General features: G+C 45.9%; 1 protein-coding gene across 1 annotated transcript in view; it reads left to right on the plus strand.

The window, feature by feature from the left end:
- Nucleotides 1-2,843: 2,843 nt before the first annotated feature.
- The window catches only part of LOC106612882 (unconventional myosin-VIIa), a 41,672-nt gene continuing 18,825 nt past the window's right edge, over nt 2,844-25,690 (plus strand). The window contains exons 1-15 of the mRNA XM_082956296.1: nt 2,844-3,028; nt 7,028-7,090; nt 14,552-14,665; nt 14,822-14,974; nt 16,030-16,214; nt 16,338-16,459; nt 16,548-16,690; nt 17,704-17,817; nt 18,017-18,167; nt 18,270-18,349; nt 18,989-19,108; nt 19,285-19,427; nt 20,714-20,924; nt 21,990-22,125; nt 23,660-23,766. Coding sequence (XP_082812422.1) covers nt 7,073-7,090; nt 14,552-14,665; nt 14,822-14,974; nt 16,030-16,214; nt 16,338-16,459; nt 16,548-16,690; nt 17,704-17,817; nt 18,017-18,167; nt 18,270-18,349; nt 18,989-19,108; nt 19,285-19,427; nt 20,714-20,924; nt 21,990-22,125; nt 23,660-23,766 — 1,797 coding nt within the window. The 5' untranslated portion in view covers nt 2,844-3,028; nt 7,028-7,072. The remainder of the gene's footprint in view (nt 3,029-7,027; nt 7,091-14,551; nt 14,666-14,821; nt 14,975-16,029; nt 16,215-16,337; nt 16,460-16,547; nt 16,691-17,703; nt 17,818-18,016; nt 18,168-18,269; nt 18,350-18,988; nt 19,109-19,284; nt 19,428-20,713; nt 20,925-21,989; nt 22,126-23,659; nt 23,767-25,690) is intronic.

Genomic DNA, 25,690 nt, shown 5'->3' on the forward strand with positions numbered 1-25,690 from the left:
CCTCCAGTGCGCATTCCCAGTCCAGATCTTCCGGCGACAGTTTCCAGTCCAGAGCTTCCGGCGACAGATCCCAGTCCAGAGCTTTAGGCGACAGTTCCCAGTCCAGAGCTTCTGGCAACAGTTCCCAGTCCAGAGCTTCCGCCGATGTTTTACAGTCCGGAACTTCCTGAGATGGCCCGCAGTCCGGAACCTCCTGAGACGGCCCGCAGTCCGGAACCTCCTGAGAGGGCCCGCAGTCCGGAACCTCCTGAGACGGCCCGCAGTCTGGAACCTCCTGAGACGGCCCGCAGTCCGGAACCTCCTGAGACAGCCCGCAGTCCGGAACCTCCGGCGACGTTCCCCAGTCCAGACCCTCCGGCGACGTTCCCCAGTCCGGACCCTCCGGCGACGGTCCGCAGTCCGGACCCTCCAGCCGTGGCCCGCAGCCCGGAGTCTCCGTCGGCCCGCAGCCCGGAGTCTCCGTCGGCGGTCCGCAGCCCGGAGCCTCCGGCGACGGACCGCAGTCCGGTTCCTCTGGACGATCCACGGTCCAGTGGCACAGAAGCAGAGGGATCAGCGGGCGGAGCGGGGGTTACGCCCCGAACCGGAGCCGCCGCCTCTGTGGGAGGATCCGCGGGATGAGAAGGTTATGTGTACTGCACCAGTGCTACCCGCTGCACTTTGGTCCGCTCTTCCTTCCTACGACACCCAGGACAGATGATGAATGCTGGCTAAGATTTTAAAAGTATGATGTTGACATGATCAGTCCAATCTAAGCTACTGTACATATAACGTGATTTGACATCATTTTATCTGTGACCAATGACCTTGAGCCTTCTTGGATGGGCACTTCTAATGTAACTCTATGGCAGCACCCAATTGGCTAGAATTTTCTAGCTCTCCCCTTAGACTTGGCTGTGACGTAGTGTCCCCATGAGTGACAGAACACTGAGCCAATCATGACGCAACGCTCCGTATTTTCTGCTGGCTTGCCCCACCACCACAGAAAGCACAGAGCTAGGCTGAAACACCTGCATTTTGGAGCTGCCTATTTATTTATTTGTATTTATTTAGGCAAAAAAATGTGGGGGTCAAAACAGGCTCTGCCCCACCTGCCCTGAATGACGGGTTGCCACTGTTTGTGTTATAATTATCTCTGGTGCTTTTCTCCACGAGGAGAGAGGTAAGTTAGACCCAACAACATTATATTTTAGTATCCCCTCATCATAACCATGTTTGCCACTAAGTCTCTTCCCATTCTGATATTTTTGTCCAACAAAAAGTTCAGTAATAGACCCATTCCAGTTCATAGTGCGAGGGTTGTTTTGTCAGTGCGTCTGCATATTGTCTATAAAAGTGGATCCTTGTGATTGTATTGTCCTTCCTTTTTAGACCACATAGGCCTAATAAAATACTTCAAATGGTAGGCTAACCGCTGAGTCTCTCTCAGCTCATTAACTTGCACTTGCTTATACTTAGAGATAAGTGTTAATTATATAAGAACAAACATCATACATTTACTGAACATAAATATAATAATGTTTGTGTATGGTTCAAAACTCATGTTGACATTCATTATTATTGAAGGAGAATGTGGTTCTTATCCAGTTACACAAATCCACAAGGAGTCAGTAGAAACCAGATTTATTTAAGCTAGTCAGCCATAAACTCCACTCTTGGGACAGCTTTATGTAGACTCTAAAATTTGTGGGGACCATTTGTCACTGTTATAGGGGCTCCCGAGTGGCGCAGCGGTCTAAGGCACTGCATCTCAGTGCTAGAGGCGTCACTACACACCCTGGTTCGATTCCAGGCTGTATCACATCCGGCCTGGATTGGGAGTCCCATAGGGCAGCGCACAATTGGTCCATCGTGGTTAGGGTTTGGCCGGGGTAGGCCGTCACTGTAAATAATAATTAGTTCTTAACTGACTTGCCTAGTTAAATAAAATAAAATTGTGTAGTGGCTTCGCTGGCATGCATCTGAACATTTTTGTTGTTTGCCCCACCAAGATTGACATACTAAAATTGCTACTGCCAATACTAGTAGACAGACAGACAGACTAGATTCACTAGAGGAGAAGAGTGATTTAAGATACAGTTTCACACCAATACTGCCACATTGGACTCTACACTCAACTCCTTCATTCCTTTTTTTTCTCACAGACACTCTGTGTATAACCCATATTACTGTATCATATTGTATTACCTCCAGTTACTACAGTGCCATGTAGATCACGTTTCAAATCATATCACAGTTATCCATAACATTCTCGTCATCACGAGGGCTTCATAACACTGTCATAAGTGACATAGCAGGTGTCATAAACAGTCATAGCCCCAGTCTCTGTCATGGTGGTGGGTCCTTGTCATAGAGGGACTGGTTCATCTGAGCAGGCTTGTTTCATATCTTCATAAGTAAACGTTTACCTCTCCGTTTCTTTCTCTTAAACCTGTTGACTGGTTTCAGTTGAATGTATACTGTAATATATAGCTGAAACACTGTCTGTCTGCCTGTCTGGTGTCCACTATCCACCATGCTGTGTAGTGTGACTGTGTGTGTGCTGTGAGGTGTGAAGAACACTGATCAATGTGTCTTTCAGAACAGCCTGAGAAATATACACCCTGTTAGTGTGTGTATACAGTATGCACTGTGTGTCTTTTATATGTGAAGCAATGCATTTTCTCTCTGTGCATGTTGAACGCTTGTGTGTGTGTGACCGTGACCTCCACTACATTGTACCTCACTGCGCGCTCTCTCTCTCTCTCTCTCTCTCTCTCTCTCTCTCTCTCTCTCTCTCTCTCTCTCTCTCTCTCTCTCTCTCTCTCTCTCTCTCTAGTAACTCTAAGTGGGATCAGTTGCAACTAATACCTTGAGAGAGTCACTAATACCTCTACAAGGCAGCAGATTTCTAACCATCCACTAAGAGAGAGATTTTTCCGTTCTGCCTTCATCCCTCCACCACAATGCATTCTGTGGACTTGTCTGAGTGAACATAGACCTGGGACACAAGAGAGAGAGGGGTATTGAAAGAGGACTGTACAAAGAGGTAAGAACATACACAGTCAGGGGGCTTAAAGATGCATGGAGGCTTTGGCTCTTAAAGCTACTTTTTGCTAACGTGTGTGTGTGTTACAAGGCGTATTTCTTTGTTTGTCCAGATGACATGCTCTTCTGATTGAGTTGAGACAGAGAGTGTGTAAGTACAGTATGTTGCTCTGTATCTGACACTGTGTACATTCTTAGGGGTTTGTAAGTAAGCATTTCACTGTAAGGTCTACTACACCTGTTGTATTTGGCGCATGTGACTAATAAAATTTGATTTGATTCTGCTCCTAGTATGTGGTTTCAGGGTGTTCACATAGTAATGATTAACTAACCATTGAATCATAGGCAGACCTGCCTTTTATGTGTAAGCAGTGCTGATAGAGCCCTCTTTAGCTACTCTACTTCCTGTATGTACTGTATCTCATTTAGAGAATCCTGTCTGCTCCGGGTTGTGGATACATACTAGTTACAGAGCGAGACCCTCTACCATGTCTCCTGTCCTTGGACTCACACAGCTAGTGTTGCTTTTATCAACTGTAGAAATTATTTAAAAATGTTTAGCTCCTGCAGCATTTCTGATAATGTACAGATAACATGGATTGTGTTTATAGGCTCTGCTGTTACTACCGTCAGTAGTACAGTTACATGAATACCTCTCCCAGAGGTTTAACTCTACTGGCACTGTGCAGTGGGTAGTGGGTATGCCTAAGAACCCAGTAACACTTTTCACCACAGGAGGTTGGTGGCACCTTAATTGGGGAGGACGCGTTCGTGGTAATGACTGGAATGGAATAAGTGGAATGGCATCAAATACATCAAACATGGGATCCATGAGTTTGATGCCATTCCATTGACTCTGTTCCAGTCATTATTATGAGTCCTCCTCCCCTCAGCAGCCTCCACTGCTTTTTACTTTGATGATATGTAGCAAACAGTGCATACCGCACGTGTTTGTTCTCAGCAGTGGTTAAATCAGAGAGGCTTGGGGGCACAGAGCTGACATCTATATACTGCAGGAAACTAACCAATGAATGGCATTTCCTGTCTCCCCCAAACATCCCTCCACTTCCCTCCCCCTAAACCTCCCTGTCTCCCCCAACCCTCCTTGTCTCCCGCAATCATCCCTGCCTCTCTCCAACTAATGCTGCAGAAATTTGCTTTAAAGCAGTATCCAAATCCATTGGATGTAGTGATCCCAATATAGTAGCCATATGTAGGAAAACCAAAGTTCCAAAGGCTGGGCCTAATATAGTGTACAATAAGTTTTGTAGTCATTCCTATGTTGTTGGTGTAAATACTATTTGTTGGTCTGTGTGTAATGAAGAGCAACCAGACGCTGCACTTGACACATTTATGAAATTGCTTAACCCAGTTACTAATAAGCATGTACCCATTAAGAAAATGACTGTAAAAACTGTTAAATCCCCGTGGATTGATGAGGAATTGGTTGAGAGGGAGTGGCAAATAAGTCTGGCTGCAAAACCAATTGCCAAACGTACTGTAAATTGAGAAATCATGGGACTAAACTGAATAAAAAGAAGAAGAAACTATACTATGAAACAAAGATAAATTATATAAAGAATTAAAGTAATAAGCTTTGGAGCACCTTAAATGAAATCTTGGGCAAAAAGGAAAACTCAGCTCCATCATTCGTTGAATCAGATGGCTCATTCATCACAAAACCCACTGTTATTGTCAATTACTTTAATGATTCTTTCATTGGCGAGATTAGCAAACTTAGGCATGACATGCCATTAACAAACGCTGGCACTACACATCAAAGTATTACTGATCACATTATGAAAGACAAGCATTGTAATTTTGAATTCCGTAAAGTGAGTGTGGAAGAGTTTACAAAATATTGTTGCCTATCAACAATGACAAGCCACTGGGTTCTGACAACTTGGATGGAACATTTCTGAGGATAATAGCGGACGATATTGCCACACCTATTTGCCATATCTTAAATCTAAGCCTACAAGAAAGTGTGTGCCCTCAGCCCTGGAGGGAAGCAGAAGTAATTCCGCTACCGAAGAATAGTAAAACCCTCTTTACTGGCGCAAATAGCCGACCAATCAGCCTGTTACCAACCCTTTGGAAACTTTTGGAAAACATTGTGTTTGACCAGAATGCTATTTTACTGTAAACAAATTGTCAAAAGACTTTCAGCATGCTTATAGGGAAGGACATTCAACAAGCACAGCACTTACACAAATGACTGATGATTGGCTGAGAGAAATTGAGGATAAAAAGATTGTGGGAGGTGTCTTATTAGACATTAGTGTCTTGAGTAAAGCCAGTGTGTCTATGTATGTTACTACAGTTAATTAAATCACTGCATCACTTAACAAAGACCTGCAGTTAGTTTCAGAATGGGTGGCAAGGAATAAGTTCATCCTAAATATTTCAAAAACTAAAAGCATTGTATTTGGGACAAATCATTCACTAAACCCTAAACCTCAACTAAATCTTGTAATAAATCATGTGGAAATTGAGTTGAGGTGACTAAACTGATTGGAGTAAGTCTGGACTGTAAACTGTCATGGTCAAAACATATTGATACAACAGTAGCTAGGATTGGGAGAAGTCTGTCCATAATAAAGCTCAGCTCTGCGTTTTTAACAGCACTATCAACAAAACAGGTCCTACAGGCTCTAGTTTTGTCGCAACTGGACTACTGTTCAGTCGTGTGGTCAGGTGCCACAAAGAGAGACCTCGGAAAATTACAATTGGCTCAGAACAAGGCAGCACGGCTGGCCCTTGTACAAGGAGAGATAACAATAATATGCATGTAAATCTCTCATGGCTCAAAAACGACTTGTTTTTGTAAGAAGTGTTGACATGCTGAATCCACTGAGGTGTCTGTTTAAACTACTAGCACAGCTCAGACACCCATGCATACCCCACAAGACATACCACCAGAGGTCTCTGCACAGTCCTCAAGTCAAGAACAGACTATGGGAGGCACACAGTACTACATAGAGCCATGGCTACATGAAACTGTATTCCACATCAGGTAACTGATGCAAGCAGTAGAATCAGATTTTAAAAAAGGATAACAAATACACCTTATGGAACAGCGGGGACTGTGAAGAGACACAGACACACATGATAAGACACGCACTCTACACACGTACACATGGATTTTGTGTTGTAGATATGTGATAGTAGAGTAGTGGCCTGAGGGAACACACTTTAAATGTTGTGAAAAATGTTTTGAAATATAATGTCAGGTAATATTTCAAATTGTATGTAACTGCCTTAATGTTGCTGGACCCCAAGAAGAGTAGCTGCTGCCTTGGCAGGAACTAATGGGGATCCTTAATAAATACAAATACAAAAACCCTCCCCTCCCCCTAAACCACCCTCTCTCCCCCCAACCGTCCTTGTCTCCCCCAAACATCCCTCCCCCCAACTCCTTGTCTCCTCCTACTGTGTGTGTAGCAGGAGGGGTGTGTCAGAAGCTTAACTAAAGTACAATTAGGGGGATGAATGCTTTTTCTACATCTACAACACATTGACAGAGGTGGGAACACAGTGACACAGGTCGTGTCATGCAGGTCATGGAGGACCTGTGAATGGTGTGTCTAGGTGGATAAAGGATGGGGGTGGTGTGTGTGTTTTATGCAGTGAGAATGTACATGGAATTTTGAGTGAGTGGCCAACTTCAATACAAAGGCAGTTTCAGTAACCTTAATTAATATGCAAATGAAAATGTAGTTGGTCATTTTCCAGAGTAGCCGAGTGACTGGCTGCCTGTGTCCCAAATGGCACCCTACTTCCTTTGAAGTGAACTGCTTTTACCCTGTGGGCCCTGGACAACAGTATTATACTACATAGGTAAAAAGGTGCTATTTAGGACACAACCACTGTTACTCACTTTGTCATTGTGACTTGACGGCTGGCTGAGTTGCTAGCTGCTAACAATATCCTTTTCTCTCTTTCTTTTCCCCTCTCTATGTTTGAGGTTCTGTCTCTCCTCTCTCTCTCTCTGTCTCAGGGTGGAGTCTTCTGATGTCCAGGAATAAGCTCAGAAACCAGAGTCATGGTCATTCTGCAGCAGGTGAACACACACACACACACACACATTCTCTCTCTCTCTCTTTCTGGTATATTTCTGAGGAGAACAATAGCCGCTTTTCCACTCCATTGCAGGAGTGTCAGGTGTGTGTGTGTATGTGCGAAGTGTGTGTGTGTGTGTGTGTGTGTGTGTGTGTGTGTGTGTGTGTGTGTGTGTGTGTGTGTGTGTGTGTGTGTGTGTGTGTGTGTGTGTGTGTGTGTGTGTGTGTGTGTGTGTGTGTGTGCTTGAATGTGTGTGTGTGTCGGTCTTCTTGATGTCCAGTAAATGTGGGATTCGGCTTGTCAGCCTTTCTGATCCTCTAATCACCCCTGACAATGGCTCCTCTTCAGCTGAACAGGCCCCTACACACACACACACACACACACACACACACACACACACACCTCAGCAGAATACTAGAGAGAGAGAGGGAGGGGGGCATGGTCAGGAGAGGCGTGTGTACTGGAGTGGTACTGGTTGGACCAGCCAGGGATCTAATAACCCACTGGCTACAGAGGAACTAGGAGGACCTAGGAGAACACAGTCTGAGGCTCTGGAGACTGTGACTATGAGAGGGGATCATCTGGTTACAGAGGAAGGGCCTAGGGAGAAACAGTTGAGCAGGTCTACAGAAGGTTGGGAGATTCTCAGACAAGCAGCAGCCCAGAAGAAGGAGCTAAAATTGTATAACAGTGAAGTTCTAAGAATCTTGTGAAGAGATCAACAGGAGGCCATGCTAGCAGCCAGAGGAATGTTGCTGAGAGAGGAACAGATTGAACACACACACAGCCTGATATGAGTTTACAAAGGCGAAATTAGCAATGACTTCAGCAGAGCCTTGGCCAATCGAAGGCTGGGACAGCAGTGTCCGGCGACTCAGCTACATATGCCCCACCCTCATACAGGTAACTATAACTACCCTCATACAGGTACTGTTACCATGGACACAGTAGCCATCAGACCTGGGTCAAGCACTGTCAAAAACTGTGACTATTAAAGCTAAACCAAGCTCAGCTAGTCAGAACTCTATGGTGCCAGGTGTAGTTTATATTGTAGTTTGTGGTGACAGTGTGTTGTCACCATGGTGACCGTGTGCTGTTCAGTGGTGTTGTTGTTGTGTTCTGCTCACATTCTTCACTGATGAGAGACTGGCATCCATTAATCTCTCTCACTGACCAAACACAATAGAGAGGACAGGGGGAGGAGGACTCAGACTGAGTGTGTGTGTGTGTGTGTGTGTGTGTGTGTGTGTGTGTGTGTGTGTGTGTGTGTGTGTGTGTGTGTGTGTGGTGTGTGTGTGTGTGTGTGTGTGTGTGTGTGTGTGTGTGTGTGTGTGTGTGTGCGTGCATGTTTGGGTGTGGTTGATCACTCTGTACAGGGGGTGTTGGGGGGCTGACGCATGAGTATGGTATCTGCATTGAGAGGTGTGCGTGTGTGTTAGACCAGCAATAACAGTGTGTGTGAAGAAGTGTGTGTCGGATGTCTTGTTGAGTGTTTTTAGATGATATGTGCAGTGTTAATTGAAGCAGAAAGCAGAAGGCTGGCTGGTTTTATTGACCAGTGTTGATTGGTGTCAATTGTCTGTTCAATCAGGCAATCAATGCCTTTTGCTGTGACCTTTGACTCTATCTAAATGCAAATGAGCTGAGGTCTCATTTCTGCGTAAATCACCTATTATTGAGACATCACTCGGATGTTGTGGCCCAGGGTACCAGTAACATGGTTGTGTTACAAATAGCACCCTATTCTCTTTACTGTGCACTGGTCTAATTTTGACTAGAGCCCCTATGGGACCTGGTCTAAAGTAGTACACTAGGGAATAGGGTGCCATTTGAGAAGCAAATAGTGACTCTTGGCTTGGTAGCTCAGGCCCTGAAAATAGATATAGTGGTTTGGACCAATGTTAATCTGGTCATTTCTTATGCTGGAGCTGTTCATTGTAGTCAAATGAGCTGTGGTTTGTGGTGTAATACTACTGGAAACCCCAAGGGGGCAGGATGGTACCTGGTCTTCTCTGGAGCGTGTGTCTGTAAGGGGTAGGGTGGTTATGTGTCTCTAATAAACGCAGCGACAGCTCTCAGTGAATTATTTACCATCCTGGGAAGAGAGCGGGACACCTGCGCCGTGTGAGTAGATGGCGATTGTCCGCACAGTGTGACGTCAACTCTGACATTACATCGTTGTCACGCCGCACACAGCCCCCTGTCACCTGTCGCGCCCGTGTCCAGTCCTGATACCTGTCCCAGGTGCTGCCCAGGTCCCAGGTGCTGCCCAGGTCCCAGGTGCTGCCCAGGTCCCAGGTGCTGCCCAGGTCGCAGGTGCTGCCCAGGTCCCCGGTGCTGCCCAGGTCCCCGGTGCTGCCCAGGTCCCAGGTGCTGCCCAGGTCCCAGGTGCTGCCCAGGTCGCAGGTGCTGCCCAGGTCCCAGGTGCTGCCCAGGTCCCAGGTGCTGCCCAAGTCCCAGGTGCTGCCCAGGTCCCCGGTGCTGCCCAGGTCCCAGGTGCTGCCCAGGTCCCAGGTGCTGCCCAGGTCCCCGGTGCTGCCCAGGTCCCAGGTGCTGCCCAGGTCCCAGGTGCTGCCCAGGTCCCAGGTGCTGCCCAGGTCCCAGGTGCTGCCCAGGTCCCAGGTGCTCTGTGGTTAAGTTGGTAAAGATAGAATTCAAAAAAGTCTCTTGGTGTGTTTTATATTGTTTGTTTGGGACGTTGTGGCTGTTCCCCTTCAATCGCTACAATGTCCATCTCAAAGCTAGTGAAAAAGTCAACCCTGATGCTGAATAGAATTGTCCCACAGTAATATTACTATTGCTATCCTACTATATGTAAGACACACCTATCTGATAAGGCAAATAGGAATGACAGAGAGAGCGGGGAGAGAAGAAGAGAAAGAGAGAAATAAAGAGAGAGAGAGGCCTAGAGAAGAATGGAGAGGGATACAGAGACACCCAACAGATCTGCTAGGCTTCATGAATTATTGAGACTGTGGTTGCTGATAGTGGTTTTGGCCCTGGTGACAGGTGTGTGTGTGTCTGTCTGCCTGCGTGCGCATGATTGTGCGTGTGTGGCAGCTGTGTTCTGTGGTGTAATGTTCAGTCCCAGGTCATTTATCAGAGGGGTATTTACTTAATTAAACAGACATATAACACACAGAGGGACTGATGTTACCACCCAGCCCCCATCCCTCTCTCTATCTCTCCACCCAACACTCCTCCCCATCCCTCTCTCTTCACCTGTCAGGGATTTCTTCGTCGTCAGACGATATGGCGAAATCATCGTCGGAAAATGAGGACCAATATGCAGCAGAGTTGTGATAGTTCATTTTGAACATTTAATAAACTAAAAAAACGAACATACAAAAATAACAAAACGAACTCACGAATTACAGACAGTCCTGTTAGGCTCACTCACGCTAAACAAGAAACAATCTCCCACAAATACACAGACAAACACACCCAACTAATATAGGACTTCCAATCAAAGGCAACACCACACAGCTGCCTTCAATTGGAAGTCCACCCCAATTAACCAAACATAGACATACAACCAGCTAGATCAACATAGAAATACTTAAACAAAGAACAGTGCCCAAAAACCCCGGAATACTAAATCAAATGCCCTTACTACAAAAACACCACCCTGAACCAAATACCCCCTGCCACGTCCTGACCAAACTACAATAACAATTAACCCTTATACTGGCCAGGACGTGACACCACCCAACACTCCTCCCATCCCTCTCTCTATCTCTCCACCCAACACTCCTCCCATCCCTCTCTTTATCTCTCCACCCAACACTCCTCCCATCCCTCTCTCTATCTCTCCACCCAACACTCCTCCCATCCCTCTCTCTATCTCTCCACCCAACACTCCTCCCCCATCCCTCTCTCTATCTCTCCACCCAACACTCCTCCCCCATCCCTCTATCTCTCCACCCAACACTCCTCCCCATCCCTCTCTCTATCTCTCCACCCAACACTCCTCCCCTCCATCCCTCTCTCTATCTCTCCACCCAACACTCCTCCCCTCCATCCCTCTCTCTATCTCTCTACCCAACACTCCTCCCCTTCATCCCTCTCTCTATCTCTCCACCCAACACTCCTCCCCATCCCTCTCTCTATCTCTCCACCCAACACTCCTCCCCATCTCTCCACCCAACACTCCTCCCCTCCATTCCTCTCTCCACCACTCCTCTTGCTGTCACTGCTGTGGCAGGTATTCAGAACCATTGACCACATGTGCTGTGGAATGACATGTAGAGAGAGAGAGAGAGACAGAAAGTGAGAGAGAAAGAAAGAAAGAAAGAAAGAAAGAAAGAAAGAAAGAAAGAAAGAAAGAAAGAAAGAAAGAAAGAAAGAAAGAAAGAAAGAAAGAAAGAAAGAAAGAAAGAAAGAAAGAAAGAAAGAAAGAAAGAGGAGGGGAGGGACAGACAGGAAGAAAAGGGAGAGAGGGATGAGTAGAAATAGAGAGAGAGAGAGAGCAGTGATGTGTGAGTGGATCAGGAAGACGAGAGCAGACGGAAACACAGCATCAGTATCTAGATTCAGTTTCCTCAGGAGCAGAGGAACAGAAAAAAGAGAGGAAGGAAGGAGGAGGAGTTGAGCTACCCAGGGGTCTTGTTTCATCCTGTAGCTGTGTCTCTCAGGAGGTCCTCTAGACAGTCACACAGACAGCCTTCTCTCTCTCTTGTTGCTGTTGTTTTTATCCCTCTGTGTGGGTCTGAGCCTGTTCCACAGACAGACAGTCTGTATGTAACTCTGTGTAGGAGCAGTGTTGGCCGGAGACAGGGAGGACAGTGGACTGTTATTTTTCTATTATTACTCGCTCCTGTTCTCAAACTTAGAACCAGAGAGGAAGAGGCAGAGACAATATTCATTGCACCATCTTTGATATCAGAACACATCTGGACAGGAAGTGACATCACATTACCGTTGGCGACCACTTGGTGTGGAGTTGGTGGGATGTGTATAGGACATGAGGATTGGACTACTGGGCAAATTAGGGTTGGATGGTGGAAGACTTTGAGAAGATGTGTGTGAGGAATAGAGTACTGGAGGACTAGGGTTTGGCCAGTGGAAGACATTAAGGGTTGTCTGTGTGTGTGGACTAACAGTGACGATGTACAAGCATCGTGACTATGTGGACCTTTATGAGAAAGACCAGGCTAAATGGACTCTTGTACGAAACGTCAACACTGTCTTCAAGCACTCTACACTGCTACCGGTAGGACTACAGCACTGTGTGCGTGTGTAGGACTGTGTTAAGTATTGTGAATGGATTGCAGGTAATCCTCCCTCTATCGGAGGAGCTTAGGCAGTGTTATAATTGGTTTACCACATAGAAGCCATGTTTACAATACAATAAAATTTGTCCCTAACGGAAAGATTGTATTAGACACTTAATTGTGCTGTACAGTGAGGGAAAAAAGTATTTGATCCCCTGCTGATTTTGTACGTTTGCCCACTGACAAAGAAAGGATCAGTCTATAATTTTAATGGTAGGTTTATTTGAACAGTGAGAGACAGAATAACAACAAACAAATTCAGAAAAACGCATGTCAAAAATGTTATAAAATGATTTGCATTTTAATGAGGGAAATAAGTATTTGACCCCTCTGCAAAACATGACTTAGTACTTGGTGGCAAAACCCTTGTTGGCAATCACAGAGGTCAGACGTTTCTTGTAGTTGGCCACCAGGTTTGCACACATCTCAGGAGGGATTTTGTCCCACTCCTCTTTGCAGATCTTCTCCAAGTCATTAAGGTTTCGAGGCTAACGTTTGGCAACTCGAACCTTCAGCTCCCTCCACAGATTTTCTATGGGATTAAGGTCTGGAGACTGGCTAGGCCACTTCAGGACCTTAATGTGCTTCTTCCTGAGCCACTCCTTTGTTGCCTTGGCCGTGTGTTTTGGGTCATTGTCATGCTGGAATACCCATCCACGACCCATTTTCAATCCCTGGCTGAGGGAAGGAGGTTCTCACCCAAGATTTGACAGTACATGGCCCCGTCCATCGTCCCTTTGATGCGGTGAAGTTGTCCTGTCCCCTTAGCAGAAAAACACCCCGCAAAGCATAATGTTTCCACCTCCATGTTTGACGTTGGGGATGGTGTTCTTGGGGTCATAGGCAGCATTCCTCCTCCTCCAAACACGGCGAGTTGAGTTGATGCCAAAGAGCTCCATTTTGGTCTCATCTGACCACAACATTTTCAACCAGTTGTCCTTTGAATCATTCAGATGTTCATTGGCAAACTTCAGACGGGCATGTATATGTGCTTTCTTGAGCAGGGGGACCTTGTGGGTGCTGCAGGATTTCAGTCCTTCACGGCGTAGTGCGTTACCAATTGTTTTCTTGGTGACTATGGTCCCAGCTGCCTTGAGATCATTGACAAGATCCTCCCGTGTAGTTCTGGGCTGATTCCTCACCGTTCTCATGATCATTGCAACTCTACGAGGTGAGATCTTGCATGGAGCCCCAGGCCGAGGGAGATTGACAGTTCTTTTGTGTTTCTTCCATTTGCGAATAATCGCACCAAATGTTGTCACCTTCTCACCAAGCTGCTTGGTGATGGTCTTGTAGCTCATTCCAGCCTTGTGTAGGTCTACAATCTTGTCCCTGACATCCTTGGAGAGCTCTTTGGTCTTGGCCATGGTGGAGAGTTTGGAATCTGATTGATTGCTTCTGTGGACAGGTGTCTTTTATACAGGTAACAAACTGAGATTAGGAGCAATCCCTTTAAGAGTGTGCTCCTAATCTCAGCTCGTTACCTGTATAAAAGACACCTGGGAGCCAGAAATCTTTCTGATTGAGAGGGGGCCAAATACTTATTTCCCTCATTAAAATGCAAATCAATTTATAACATTTTTGACATGCGTTTTTCTGGATTTTGTTGTTGTTATTCTGTCTCTCACTGTTCAAATAAACCTATCATTAAAATTATAGACTGATCATTTCTTTGTCAGTGGGCAAACGTACAAAATCAGCAGGGGATCAAATACTTTTTTCCCTCACCGTATATGAAAAGCAATCAGGTACAAGAGGCAGAGGTATACTGTAAATAATACATCACTAAGGGCTGTTGTTAGGCCTGATGCACAGCTGTGTGTGTGTGACACTGATGATGTCATTGTATAATATTGATTAAGACACTGAATCATGTCAGTACTGCTCTAGGATGTCATCTCTATCAACCATATCCCCACCTCTTATATGTCTGCTATACACCTTCTGATTTAATAATACTTTGCTCGCTCTCTCTCTCTCTCTCTCTCTCTCTCTCTCTCTCTCTCTCTCTCTCTCTCTCTCTCTCTCTCTCTCTCTCGATATGTGGACATGTAAATATACTAGCTCCGTTCCAAATGGTGCCCTATTCCCTACATAACAAGTGCTCTGTATAGGGAGTACGGTGCCATTTAGGACGCAACCCATGTATTGTGTTGGTTTGAGGGGTTGTTGTGTATCTCCTCTCCCAGGGGGACTATGTGTGGTTGGACCTGAAGGCGGGCCGGGAGTTTGTGGTCCCCATCGGAGCCGTGGTCAAACTCTGTGACTCTGGACAGATACAAGTTCTGGATGATGAGGGGAATGTGAGTCTCAAACATCCACACAATACATTTCTACAACATTTACACAATAATTTACACAGCATTCTCTCAACTTTCACACAAAATACTCATTTGTGGTGGCTAAAATGATGCAGGCATTTGTTCCAGGCCGACACAAACAGCCCCTTCTTTCTCCAGGAGCATTGGATATCCCCCCAGAATGCAACCAACATTAAGCCCATGCACCCCACCTCCATCCACGGGGTGGATGACATGATCCGCCTGGGAGACCTCAACGAGGCCGGTATCCTCCGCAACCTGCTTAAACGATATATAGAACACCTTATATATGTAAGTAGTACTACTGTACTGCTTTTATAGTACCAAAGTACTACAACCTGCTCATACAATATAGGGAACACCTTATATATGTGAGTGCTACTTCTGTACTACTACCATACTATACTACTATTGTAATACAACCTGCTCATACGATATAGGGAACACTATATATATGTGAGTACTAATACTGTACTACTACTATACTATTACTATACTACTACTGCAGTACTACTACTATACAACTACTGCTAGGATCTGTAGCGGTCACCCAGAACCCAGTTTGAGGCCCGCCCAGAGGTCTCTGTTCTTTTTGTTCTCTGTTCTCTCTCTCTCTCTCTTTATCTCTCTCTCTCTCTCTCTCTCTCCTTCATTTCCTTCTTCCTTCCCTCTATCTGTTTGAGTCTCTCCTGCTCTCAGTCAACCTGTGCTTTTGCCTTGATTTCCTCTGTTTCTCTCCCTTCTACCTCCCTCACTCTTTGTCCTTCCTCTTCCTCCTTCCCCCTCTCTCTCTTTCTCGTTTTCTCTCCTCCTTCCTTTCTGTAGACTAACTGTGGTGGGAGAGTAAGTACAGGGGCATCATGCATGGCTGCCTGACATACTCACCACCAGTGTGTGTGTCTGTCTGTCTGGGTGTGTGGGTGTATGAGTGCATGTGTTAGTGCATGTGTTAGTGTTCGTATGAGCTACTAGTTTTACTCATGGCTGTCCGGGCTCCAGTGACCGTTACTGATACTCAGTTGTCACTGACTGCACCTTTTGAGAGATGAACCCCACGTCACCTCTGCTCCCAACACACACGTACACACAGACTTCATCCTCCCCTCATTTTCATGTGGCAGGTGAATGAGAATGGCCAACTATAAAGTACTACTGTCCTGCTGCAATGTGCCTGTGTGTCTGTCCATTTAAACTGATCACAGAATGCAGAGTTGATGGACTTACGTGCATCTCATCTCTACTGCAGCACTGCACAGCACTGCATGACCCATCTTCGCTTTCCATTTGTAGGATCTTTGATTTGGTGTCCTACCTTGCCCTTTGCCCTCTACCCCCATGCCCTCCAGACGTATACAGGCTCCATCCTGGTGGCAGTAAACCCCTATCAGGTGCTGCCCATCTACACAGCTGACCAGATCCGTCTGTACACCAATAAGAAGATTGGAGAGATGCCTCCACACATCTTTGCTATCGCAGATAACTGTTACTTCAACATGCAGAGAAACAACAGAGACCAGTGCTGCATCATCAGGTGTGTGAGCGGGAGAGGGGTGTGTGTGTCTAGGTGTGTGTGTCTGGGTGTCTGGGTGGGTGTGTGTTCTTAGAAGCGCGTGAGAGCGCCAAGTCGGATCTAATTTGATGTGTGTGTTCTCAGTGGTGAGTCTGGAGCAGGGAAGACCGAGAGCACCAAGCTGATCCTCCAGTTCCTAGCAGCCATCAGTGGACAACACTCCTGGATAGAACAACAGGTCCTGGAGGCTAATCCTATACTGGAGGGTAGGACACACACACACACGTACACAATAATAAACCCTATAGTAGTTCTAGTTGTGAGTGTTGCGAGCTTTGTGTTGTCTGTCCGCAGCGTTTGGCAACGCTAAGACGATCCGTAATGATAACTCTAGCCGCTTCGGGAAATACATCGACATCCACTTCAACAAGAGAGGAGCCATAGAGGGGGCCAAGATAGAACAGTACCTGCTGGAGAAGTCACGAGTCTGCAGACAGGTATGGATTCAGGGGACGGGGTTATAGGGTCTGCAGACAGGTATGGATTCAGGGGACGGGGTTATAGAGTCTGCAGACAGGTATGGATTCAGGGGACGGGGTTATAGAGTCTGCAGACAGGTATGGATTCAGGGGATGGGGTTATAGGGTCTGCAGACAGGTATGGATTCAGGGGACGGGGTTATAGGGTCTGCAGACAGGTATGGATTCAGGGGACGGGGTTATAGAGTCTGCAGACAGGTATGGATTCAGGGGACGGGGTTATAGAGTCTGCAGACAGGGTATGGATTCAGGGGACGGGGTTATAGAGTCTGCAGACAGGTATGGATTCAGGGGACGGGGTTATAGGGTCTGCAGACAGGTATGGATTCAGGGGACGGGGTTATAGGGTCTGCAGACAGGTATGGATTCAGGGGACGGGGTTATAGGGTCTGCAGACAGGTATGGATTCAGGGGACGGGGTTATAGAGTCTGCAGACAGGTATGGATTCAGGGGACGGGGTTATAGAGTCTGCAGACAGGTATGGATTCAGGGGATGGGGTTATAGAGTCTGCAGACAGGTATGGATTCAGGGGACGGGGTTATAGAGTCTGCAGACAGGTATGGATTCAGGGGACGGGGTTATAGAGTCTGCAGACAGGTATGGATTCAGGGGACGGGGTTATAGAGTCTGCAGACAGGTATGGATTCAGGGGACGGGGTTATAGAGTCTGCAGACAGGTATGGATTCAGGGGACGGGGTTATAGAGTCTGCAGACAGGTATGGATTCAGGGGACGGGGTTATAGAGTCTGCAGACAGGTGTGGATTCAGGGGACGGGGTTATAGGGTCTGCAGACAGGATTGGATTCATTAGTGCACACCATAGCAAAACGAAGCAAAACTTTTTGGAACAGGCAGTGTTAGCTAGCTGAAGTCAGCAACTGTCCTATATCCTGTGATACAGTCTACGAGCTGTATTATTTTGGTCACTATCGTGTCATCTCTATTTATCCCCCCCTCTCTTTCTGCAGGCTCGTGATGAGAGGAACTACCATATCTTCTACTGTATGTTGAAGGGCATGCCTTCAGACCAGAAGAAGAAACTGGGACTAGGGAAAGCCACAGACTACAGTTACCTTACTATAGTAGGACACCACTTAGCTCACACTTTTAACAACGCTATTATAACAGTAGTGAAAAAATATAATTAAACTAAAGTTCTCCTCTCCTCTCCTCTCCTCTCCTCTCCTCTCCTCTCCTCTCCTCTCCTCTCCTCTCCTCTCCTCTCCTCTCCTCTCCTCTCCTCTCCTCTCCTCTCCTCTCCTCTCCTCTCCTCTCCTCCAGGGGAAGTGTACTGTGTGTGATGGTCGTGATGATATGAAGGAGTATTCAAACATCCAATCAGCCATGAAGGTGTTGATGTTCTCTGACACTGAGAATTGGATGATCTCCAAACTATTGGCCTCTATACTACATATGGGGAACCTGCGTTATGAAGGTAATAGGTACTCACACATACACACACAGACATACATATTTGAATGACATCATACTGACTTCACTGTCACCTACCTCCAACCTCTGACCTCTGACCCCTAGGCTCGTACTTATGACAACCTGGATGCCTGTGAGGTGGTCCACAGCGTAGACCTGACTTCTGCTGCTACACTGCTGGAGGTAACACACGCACACACACACTGTACCCATAAACCTACCGTACATACACGCACCTACTCTATTCCACTGAGTGGTTGTACAGCAGTAACCTGAACTAGTTATGTCACAGCTGCTGGAGAACTACAGGTGAGTCCTAGACCACTGCGGGAGGGAGAGGGAGGTGGAGGGAAAGACAGGGAGGGAGATGGGAGGGAGGGAGGGAGAGCGGAGGAGGAGGGAGGGAGGGAGGGAGGGGAGGGGAGGAGGAGGAGGAGGGAGGGAGAGCAGAGGAGGAGGGAGGAGGGAGGGAGGGAGGGAGGGAGGGAGGGAGGGAGGGAGGGAGGGAGGGAGGGAGGGAGGGAGGGAGGGAGGGAGGGAGGGAGGGAGGGAGGGCTAACAGTGTTTAGTGAATAACACGGCAGTGAGCACCACCTAGTGGCAAACTGGTGAAACACACAAACTTGGACTGTTGTCGACATTGGTTGATGGTGTGAAAGAAGTGTGTTTTCTGACTTAATGTTGCTGTGTGTGTGTGTGTGTGTGTGTGTGTGTGTGTGTGTGTGTGTGTGTGTGTGTGTGTACACTTGTGTGTGCACGCGCCCGCCTGCCTGCTTATGTGCGTTCACGCGTGCGCGTGTGTGTGTATGTGTGTGTGTGTAGGTGAACTGTAAAGACCTGATGAACTGTCTGACCAGTAGGACTCTGATCACTAGAGGAGAAACAGTCTCCACTCCCCTCAGTATAGAGCAGGCTCTGGATGTACGGGATGCCTTCGTCAAGGTAACACACACACACACACACACACACACACACACACACACACACACACACACACACACACACACACACACACACACACACACACACACACATTAACATGCTCCTCTGGGTGACACACTTTTTCACACACTCCCTAGCATATGTATATTGTGTGTGTGCGTGCATTGTGTGTGTAGGGGATCTACGGTCGTCTGTTTGTGTGGATTGTAGAGAAGATCAATGCAGCGATCTACAAGCCTCCGTCCAACGAGCCCAAAGCCCTCAGACGCTCCATAGGACTACTAGACATCTTTGGCTTCGAAAACTTCACCATCAACAGGTACACACAAACAACGCACCTTTGATTGAATCCCAGCCTTAGTATATGAACATTGTCAGTATTTGAACCTGGAAAGTTTAGTCAATACAAACGGAACCAGTTCCATTACACACACACCTGGTAGTAGTGGAAGATGGAGTCAGCGAAGGAGTCTTTACCAGGAACAGTGTTGGTCCACAGCTTCTTCATGAAGAACACCTGGTAGGTCAGAGACCGGTATGATACCTATACACACACACACACACACACACACACACACACACACACACACACACACACACACACACACACACACACACACACACACACACACACACACACACACCTGAACACCGCAGTTTGTGTCGGTTTTCCTGCCCTGCGTTCATATAAGAAACATTAATCTGTTGAAAATCCCAAATTGTCTGCATAGTCAACTTACACACAGCTCTGACACACACACTTACCCCACCAGACAAGCCACCAGGGGTCTTTTCACAGTCCCCAAATCCAGAACAAATTCAAGAAAGCGTACTGTATTATATAGAGCCATTATTGCATGGAACTCTGTTCCATCTCATATTGCTTAAATAAACAGCAAACCTGGTTTCAAAAAACAGATGAAGCAACACCTCACGGCACAACGCCTCTCCCCTATTTGACCTAGATAGTTTGTGTGTATGTATTGATATGTAGGTGTCACAGCTGTCGTGGAAGAGAGAATGGGACCAAGGCGCAGCGGGTTGCGTGCTCAACATATTTATTATAACAATGAGAACACCACGGAAAAACAATAAACAAACTAACGACAGGAACAGAGACGCAGGCTCAACAAAAAGCAGTGCTCTCAAACAACTACCCACAAGTGACAAACAGAAACACACACCTACTTATAGGACTCCCAATCAGAGGCAACTAGAAACACCTGCCTCCAATTGAGAGTCCAGCACCCAACCTACACATAGAAAAACTAACCTAGAACATACCCATAGAAATACAAACATAAACCAGTGACCAACAAACCCCGTAATACATAAATAAACTAACCTCTGCCACGTCCTGACCAAACTACAATAACAAAATATCCTCTATACTGGTCAGGACGTGACAGTAGGCCACGTGTGCCTTTTTAAAACATGTATGTAGTTCTGTCCTTAAGCTGTTCTTGTCTATTAATGTTCCATATTATGTCATGTTTCATGTTTTTTGTGGACCCCAGGAAGAGTAGCTGCTGCTTTTGTAACAGCTAATGGGGATCCTAATAAAATACCAGAAATGTGTGTGTATGTGTCTCTCCCTATCAACAGTTTTGAGCAGCTGTGTATTAATTTTGCCAATGAGAACCTGCAGCAGTTCTTTGTGAGGCATGTGTTCAAACTGGAGCAGGAGCAATACAACCTGGAACACATCAACTGGCAACACATCGAGTTCACAGACAACCAGGATGCCCTGGACATGATCGCTATCAAACCCATGAACATCATCAGCCTCATAGACGAGGAGAGCAAGTTCCCCAAGGTATTGATGATAGTATAACCTCGAGGTAGAGGAGGATAGGGGGTGGGCGAGAGAGGGACGAGAAACATTATCGCTATCAAACCCTTGATTATCATAAACCTCATAGACGAAGAGAGCAATTTCCCCAATGTAACTGCATTATAGATAGATACGGTACATATACAGATGTAGGATCTTAATTTGATCATCCTGTTGCAGGAAACTTTCCTGCAATGAAGGAAATGTCAAATTTGTAGTGTATTTGAGTTTTAAAAAGGCTTCTGAAGTTTGTAATTTCCACTTAGAAATTTCAGACCTGATTTTCCCTTACGAAAAATGTATCAACAGCAACAAAAAATGCCCATTAATTTTAATGCACATGGCCACCCGAGTGGCGCAGTGGTCTAAAGCACTGCATCACAGTGCTAGCTGTTCCACTAGAGATTCTGGGTTCGTGACCGGGAGACCCATGGGGAATCGTTCGGGTTATGGGAGGGTTTGGCCGGCAGGGATGTCCTTGTCCCATCGCACACTAGCGACTCCTGTAGCGGGCCGGACACAGTGAACGCTGATTCCGTCGCCAGGTGTACGGTGTTTCCTCTGACACATTGGTGCGGCTGGCTTCCGGGTTGGATGTGCATCGTGTCAAGAAGCAGTGCGGCTTGGTTGGGTTGTGTTTCGGAGGACGCGTGGCTCTAGACCTTCACCTCTTCTGAGTCTGTATGGGAGTTGCAGCAATGAGACAAGACTGTAACTACCAATTGGGGAGAAGTAAAATAATAAAAAATATATAAAATAAATATACAAATATTTTTTTTTATTATAATCCACATAATAATTCACATTTCCTGTTGATGCAGGACTATTTTCCTGCTGTAGCAAACTGGGTCAAATTAAGATGCTACATCTGAAGTTCCCTAACGTAGAAAGAAGAGGAGAGAGGGAGACATGGATACAGCAAATATCTAAGCAAATATTTGTGAAAACCTACTCTGTCAGTTCCCAGGGCACTTAGTTAGATCATATCTCCCTAACTCATCCCTCTCATCCACCCCCCCCCCCCCACCCCCCCACCCCCTGTCTCAGGGTACAGACACTACTATGTTGAATAAGTTGAACTCTCAGCATAAGTTGAACACCAACTACATTCCTCCTAAGAACAATCATGAGACCCAGTTTGGCATCCAGCACTTTGCTGGGGTGGTTTACTACGAGACACGAGGTACGTGACAACATTATGGCAACATGATTATCCCATGCTGACTGATTATCATATACAACATGATGACCAAAATCATCAACTCTCGGAGGACATTGGAAATTGATAAAATGCTTATTTAATGTTAAAACCAACATGCTTTGGTTTTGTAATGACCTCCCTCAATGAAAAAGTCACTGTAAAGAGTACTTCTCAGGACTAATAGAGGATAGGACACACTAGACCCAATGTCCTAATAACCAATAGCCTTATAAATAACCAATAACCAAGAGCCTTATCAATAACCATGAGCCTTATCAATAACCAATAACCAAGAGTCTTATCAATAACCATGAGCCTTATCAATAACCAATAACCAATATCTGTATCAATAACCAAGAGCCTTGTCAATAACCAATAACCAAGAGCCTTATCAATAACCAATAACCAATATCTGTATCAATAACCAAGAGCCTTATCAATAACCAATAACCAATATCTGTATCAATAACCAAGAGCCTTGTCAATAACCAATAACCAATATCTGTATTAATAACCAATAACCAATAGCCGTATCAATAACCAAGAGCCTTCTCAATAACCAATTTGTATTTTTTTATTTCACCTTTATTTCACCTTTATTTAACCAGGTAAGCTAGTTGAGAACAAGTTCTCATTTACAACCTGCGACCTGGCCAAGATAAAGCAAAGCAGTGCAACAGAAACAACAACACAGAGTTACATGGAATAAACAAAAAGCGAACAGTCAATAGCACAATAGAAAAAATAAAGTCTATATACAAGTGTGTGCAAAAGGCAATAAATAGGCCATAGTAGCAAAGTAATTACTATTTAGCAGATTAACACTGGAGTGATAGATGAGCAGATGATGATGAGCAAATGATGGTGTGTAAGTAGTGATACTGGTGTGTGCAAATAACCAAGAGACTTATCAATAACCAATAACTAATAGACTTATCAATAACCAACAACCAAAAGTCTTATCCATTACCAATAACTAATAGCCTTATCAATAACCAATAGCCAAGAGCCTTATCAATAACCAATAACTAATAGCCCTATCAATAACCAATAACCAATAGCCCTATCAATAACCAATAACTAATAGCCTTATCAATAACCAATAACCAATAGCCCTATCAATAACCAATAACTAATAGCCCTATCAATAACCAATAACTAATAGCCTTATCAATAACCAATAACCAAGAGCCTTATCAATAACCAATAACCAAGAGCCTTATCAATAACCAATAACTAATAGCCTTATCAATAACCAATAAGTAATAGCCTTATCAATAACCAATAACTAATAGCCTTATCAATAACCAATAAGTAATAGCCTTATCAATAACCAATAACTAATAGCCCTATCCATAACCAATAACAAATAGCCTTATCAATAACAATAACCAAGAGCCTTATCAATAACCAATAACTAATAGCCTTATCAATAACCAATAACTAATAGCCTTATCAATAACAATAACCAAGAGCCTTATCAATACCCAATAACTAACAGCCTTATCAATAATAGGTTTCTTGGAGAAGAACAGAGACACCCTGCACGGTGACATCATCCAGCTGGTTCACTCCTCCAGGAACAAGTTCATCAAGCAGATCTTCCAGGCCGATGTTGCCATGGTAATGCACCCATCCGTCACCCAAGCAACCCTTTCGCCCTAGCAACCACACAGTCACTCAACCAACCACTCCCTCTCTACACCTTGATGATATCACAGATCACTCATTACCTGTTGGCTAGTTTCTCTGAGTGGTCATCATGAAGCGTTCCAGACAGACGGCTGTGTCTGTTCTGGTTGTCTCATGGTTTGCATCCCAAATGGCACTCTATTCCCTTATAGTGCACATAGGGCTCTGGTCAGAAGTTAAATATGGAATAGGGTTTTCTCTGCATGGCATGTTGCTTGCACTCTTCTTCTCCATCTGTCTCTTCAGTAATGTGTGGCAAGATGCTAACATTACTCTGTCTTTCCTCTCTGTCTGTCTGTGTGTGTGTATCTGCGCTGTCTGTGTGTGTGTTGTGTGTGTGTGTATGTGTGTGTTTGTATCTGTGTGTGTGTTTGTATCTGTGTGTGTGTTTGTATCTGCGTGTCTGTGTGTCTGTGTGTCTGTGTGTGTCTGTGTGTGAGTCTGTAGCTGTGTGTGTTGTATCTGCATGTCGGTGTGTGTGTCTGTGTGTCTGTGTGTGTTTGTATCTGTGTGTCTGTGTGTGTGTCTGTGTGTGTTTGTATCTGTGTGTGTGTTTGTATCTGCATGTCTGTGTGTGTGTCTGTGTGTGTTTGTATCTGTGTGTGTGTTTGTATCTGTGTGTGTGTTTGTATCTGCATGTCTGTGTGTGTGTCTGTGTGTGTTTGTATCTGTGTGTCTGTGTGTGTGTCTGTGTGTCTGTGTGTCTGTGTGTGTGTTTGTATCTGCTTGTCTGTGTGTGTTTGTATCTGTGTGTGTTTGTATCTGTGTGTCTGTGTGTCTGTGTGTGTTTGTATCTGTGTGTCTGTGTGTCTGTGTGTCTGTGTGTTTGTATCTGCGTGTCTGTGTGTGTGTCTGTGTGTGTTTGTATCTGCGTGTCTGTGTGTGTGTCTGTGTGTCTGTGTGTCTGTGTGTTTGTATCTGTGTGTCTGTGTGTCTGTGTGTGTTTTGTATCTGCGTGTCTGTGTGTGTGTCTGTGTGTCTGTGTGTGTTTGTATCTGCTTGTCTGTGTGTGTTTGTATCTGCGTGTCTGTGTGTGTGTCTGTGTGTCGGTGTGTGTTTGTATCTGCTTGTCTGTGTGTGTTTGCATCTGCTTGTCTATGTGTGTGTCTGTGTGTGTTTGTATCTGCTTGTCTATGTGTGTGTCTGTGTGTGTTAGTGTCTGAGTGTCTGTGTATCATACGTGCATACACACACATTTATGTCTGCCTTGGTCTCTGGTTGGCTTCTTGCCGGGTGATAATATGGGCCAACCTGACACTCCTCTGAAGGTAAAAGAAGAAAAGAGGAGGAATAATCTCCTTCCCCTCCTCCCTCCCTCCCTCCCTGCCTCCACTCCTCCCCACCTCCCTCCCTGCCTCCACTCCTCCCCACCTCCCTCCCTGCCTCCACTCCCTCCCCACCTCGCTCCCTGCCTCCACTCCTCTCCCACCTCCCTCCCTCCCTCCACTCCTCCCCACCTCCCTCCCTCCACTCCTCCCCCACCTCCCTCCCCTCCACTCCTCCCCACCTCCCTCCCTGCCTCCACTCCTCTCCCACCTCCCTCCCTCCCTCCCTCCACTCCTCCCCACCTCCCTCCCTCCACTCCTCCCCACCTCCCTCCCTCCACTCCTCCCCACCTCCCTCCCTCCCTGCCTCCATCCGCTGGCTGTGTATAGCAGACATATCGTCCATCGTTCAGTGGGAGCCCAGGTTGCAACTCTCTCTCTCTCTGTCCATAAACTTGGTGGCCATGTTTTGGGGACATCCCTTCCTGTCTACTTCCTGGTTCTCTCTCACCTCTGCAAAGATGGTGGATAATGAAGATGTCGCATATTCGCCATTTACCATTGACAAAAATGGTCAAGGTTCTTGTCTG

This window comes from Salmo salar, chromosome 09 (assembly GCF_965601325.2).
Source record: "Salmo salar chromosome 09, fSalSal1, whole genome shotgun sequence".
Classification (NCBI taxonomy): domain Eukaryota; kingdom Metazoa; phylum Chordata; class Actinopteri; order Salmoniformes; family Salmonidae; genus Salmo; species Salmo salar.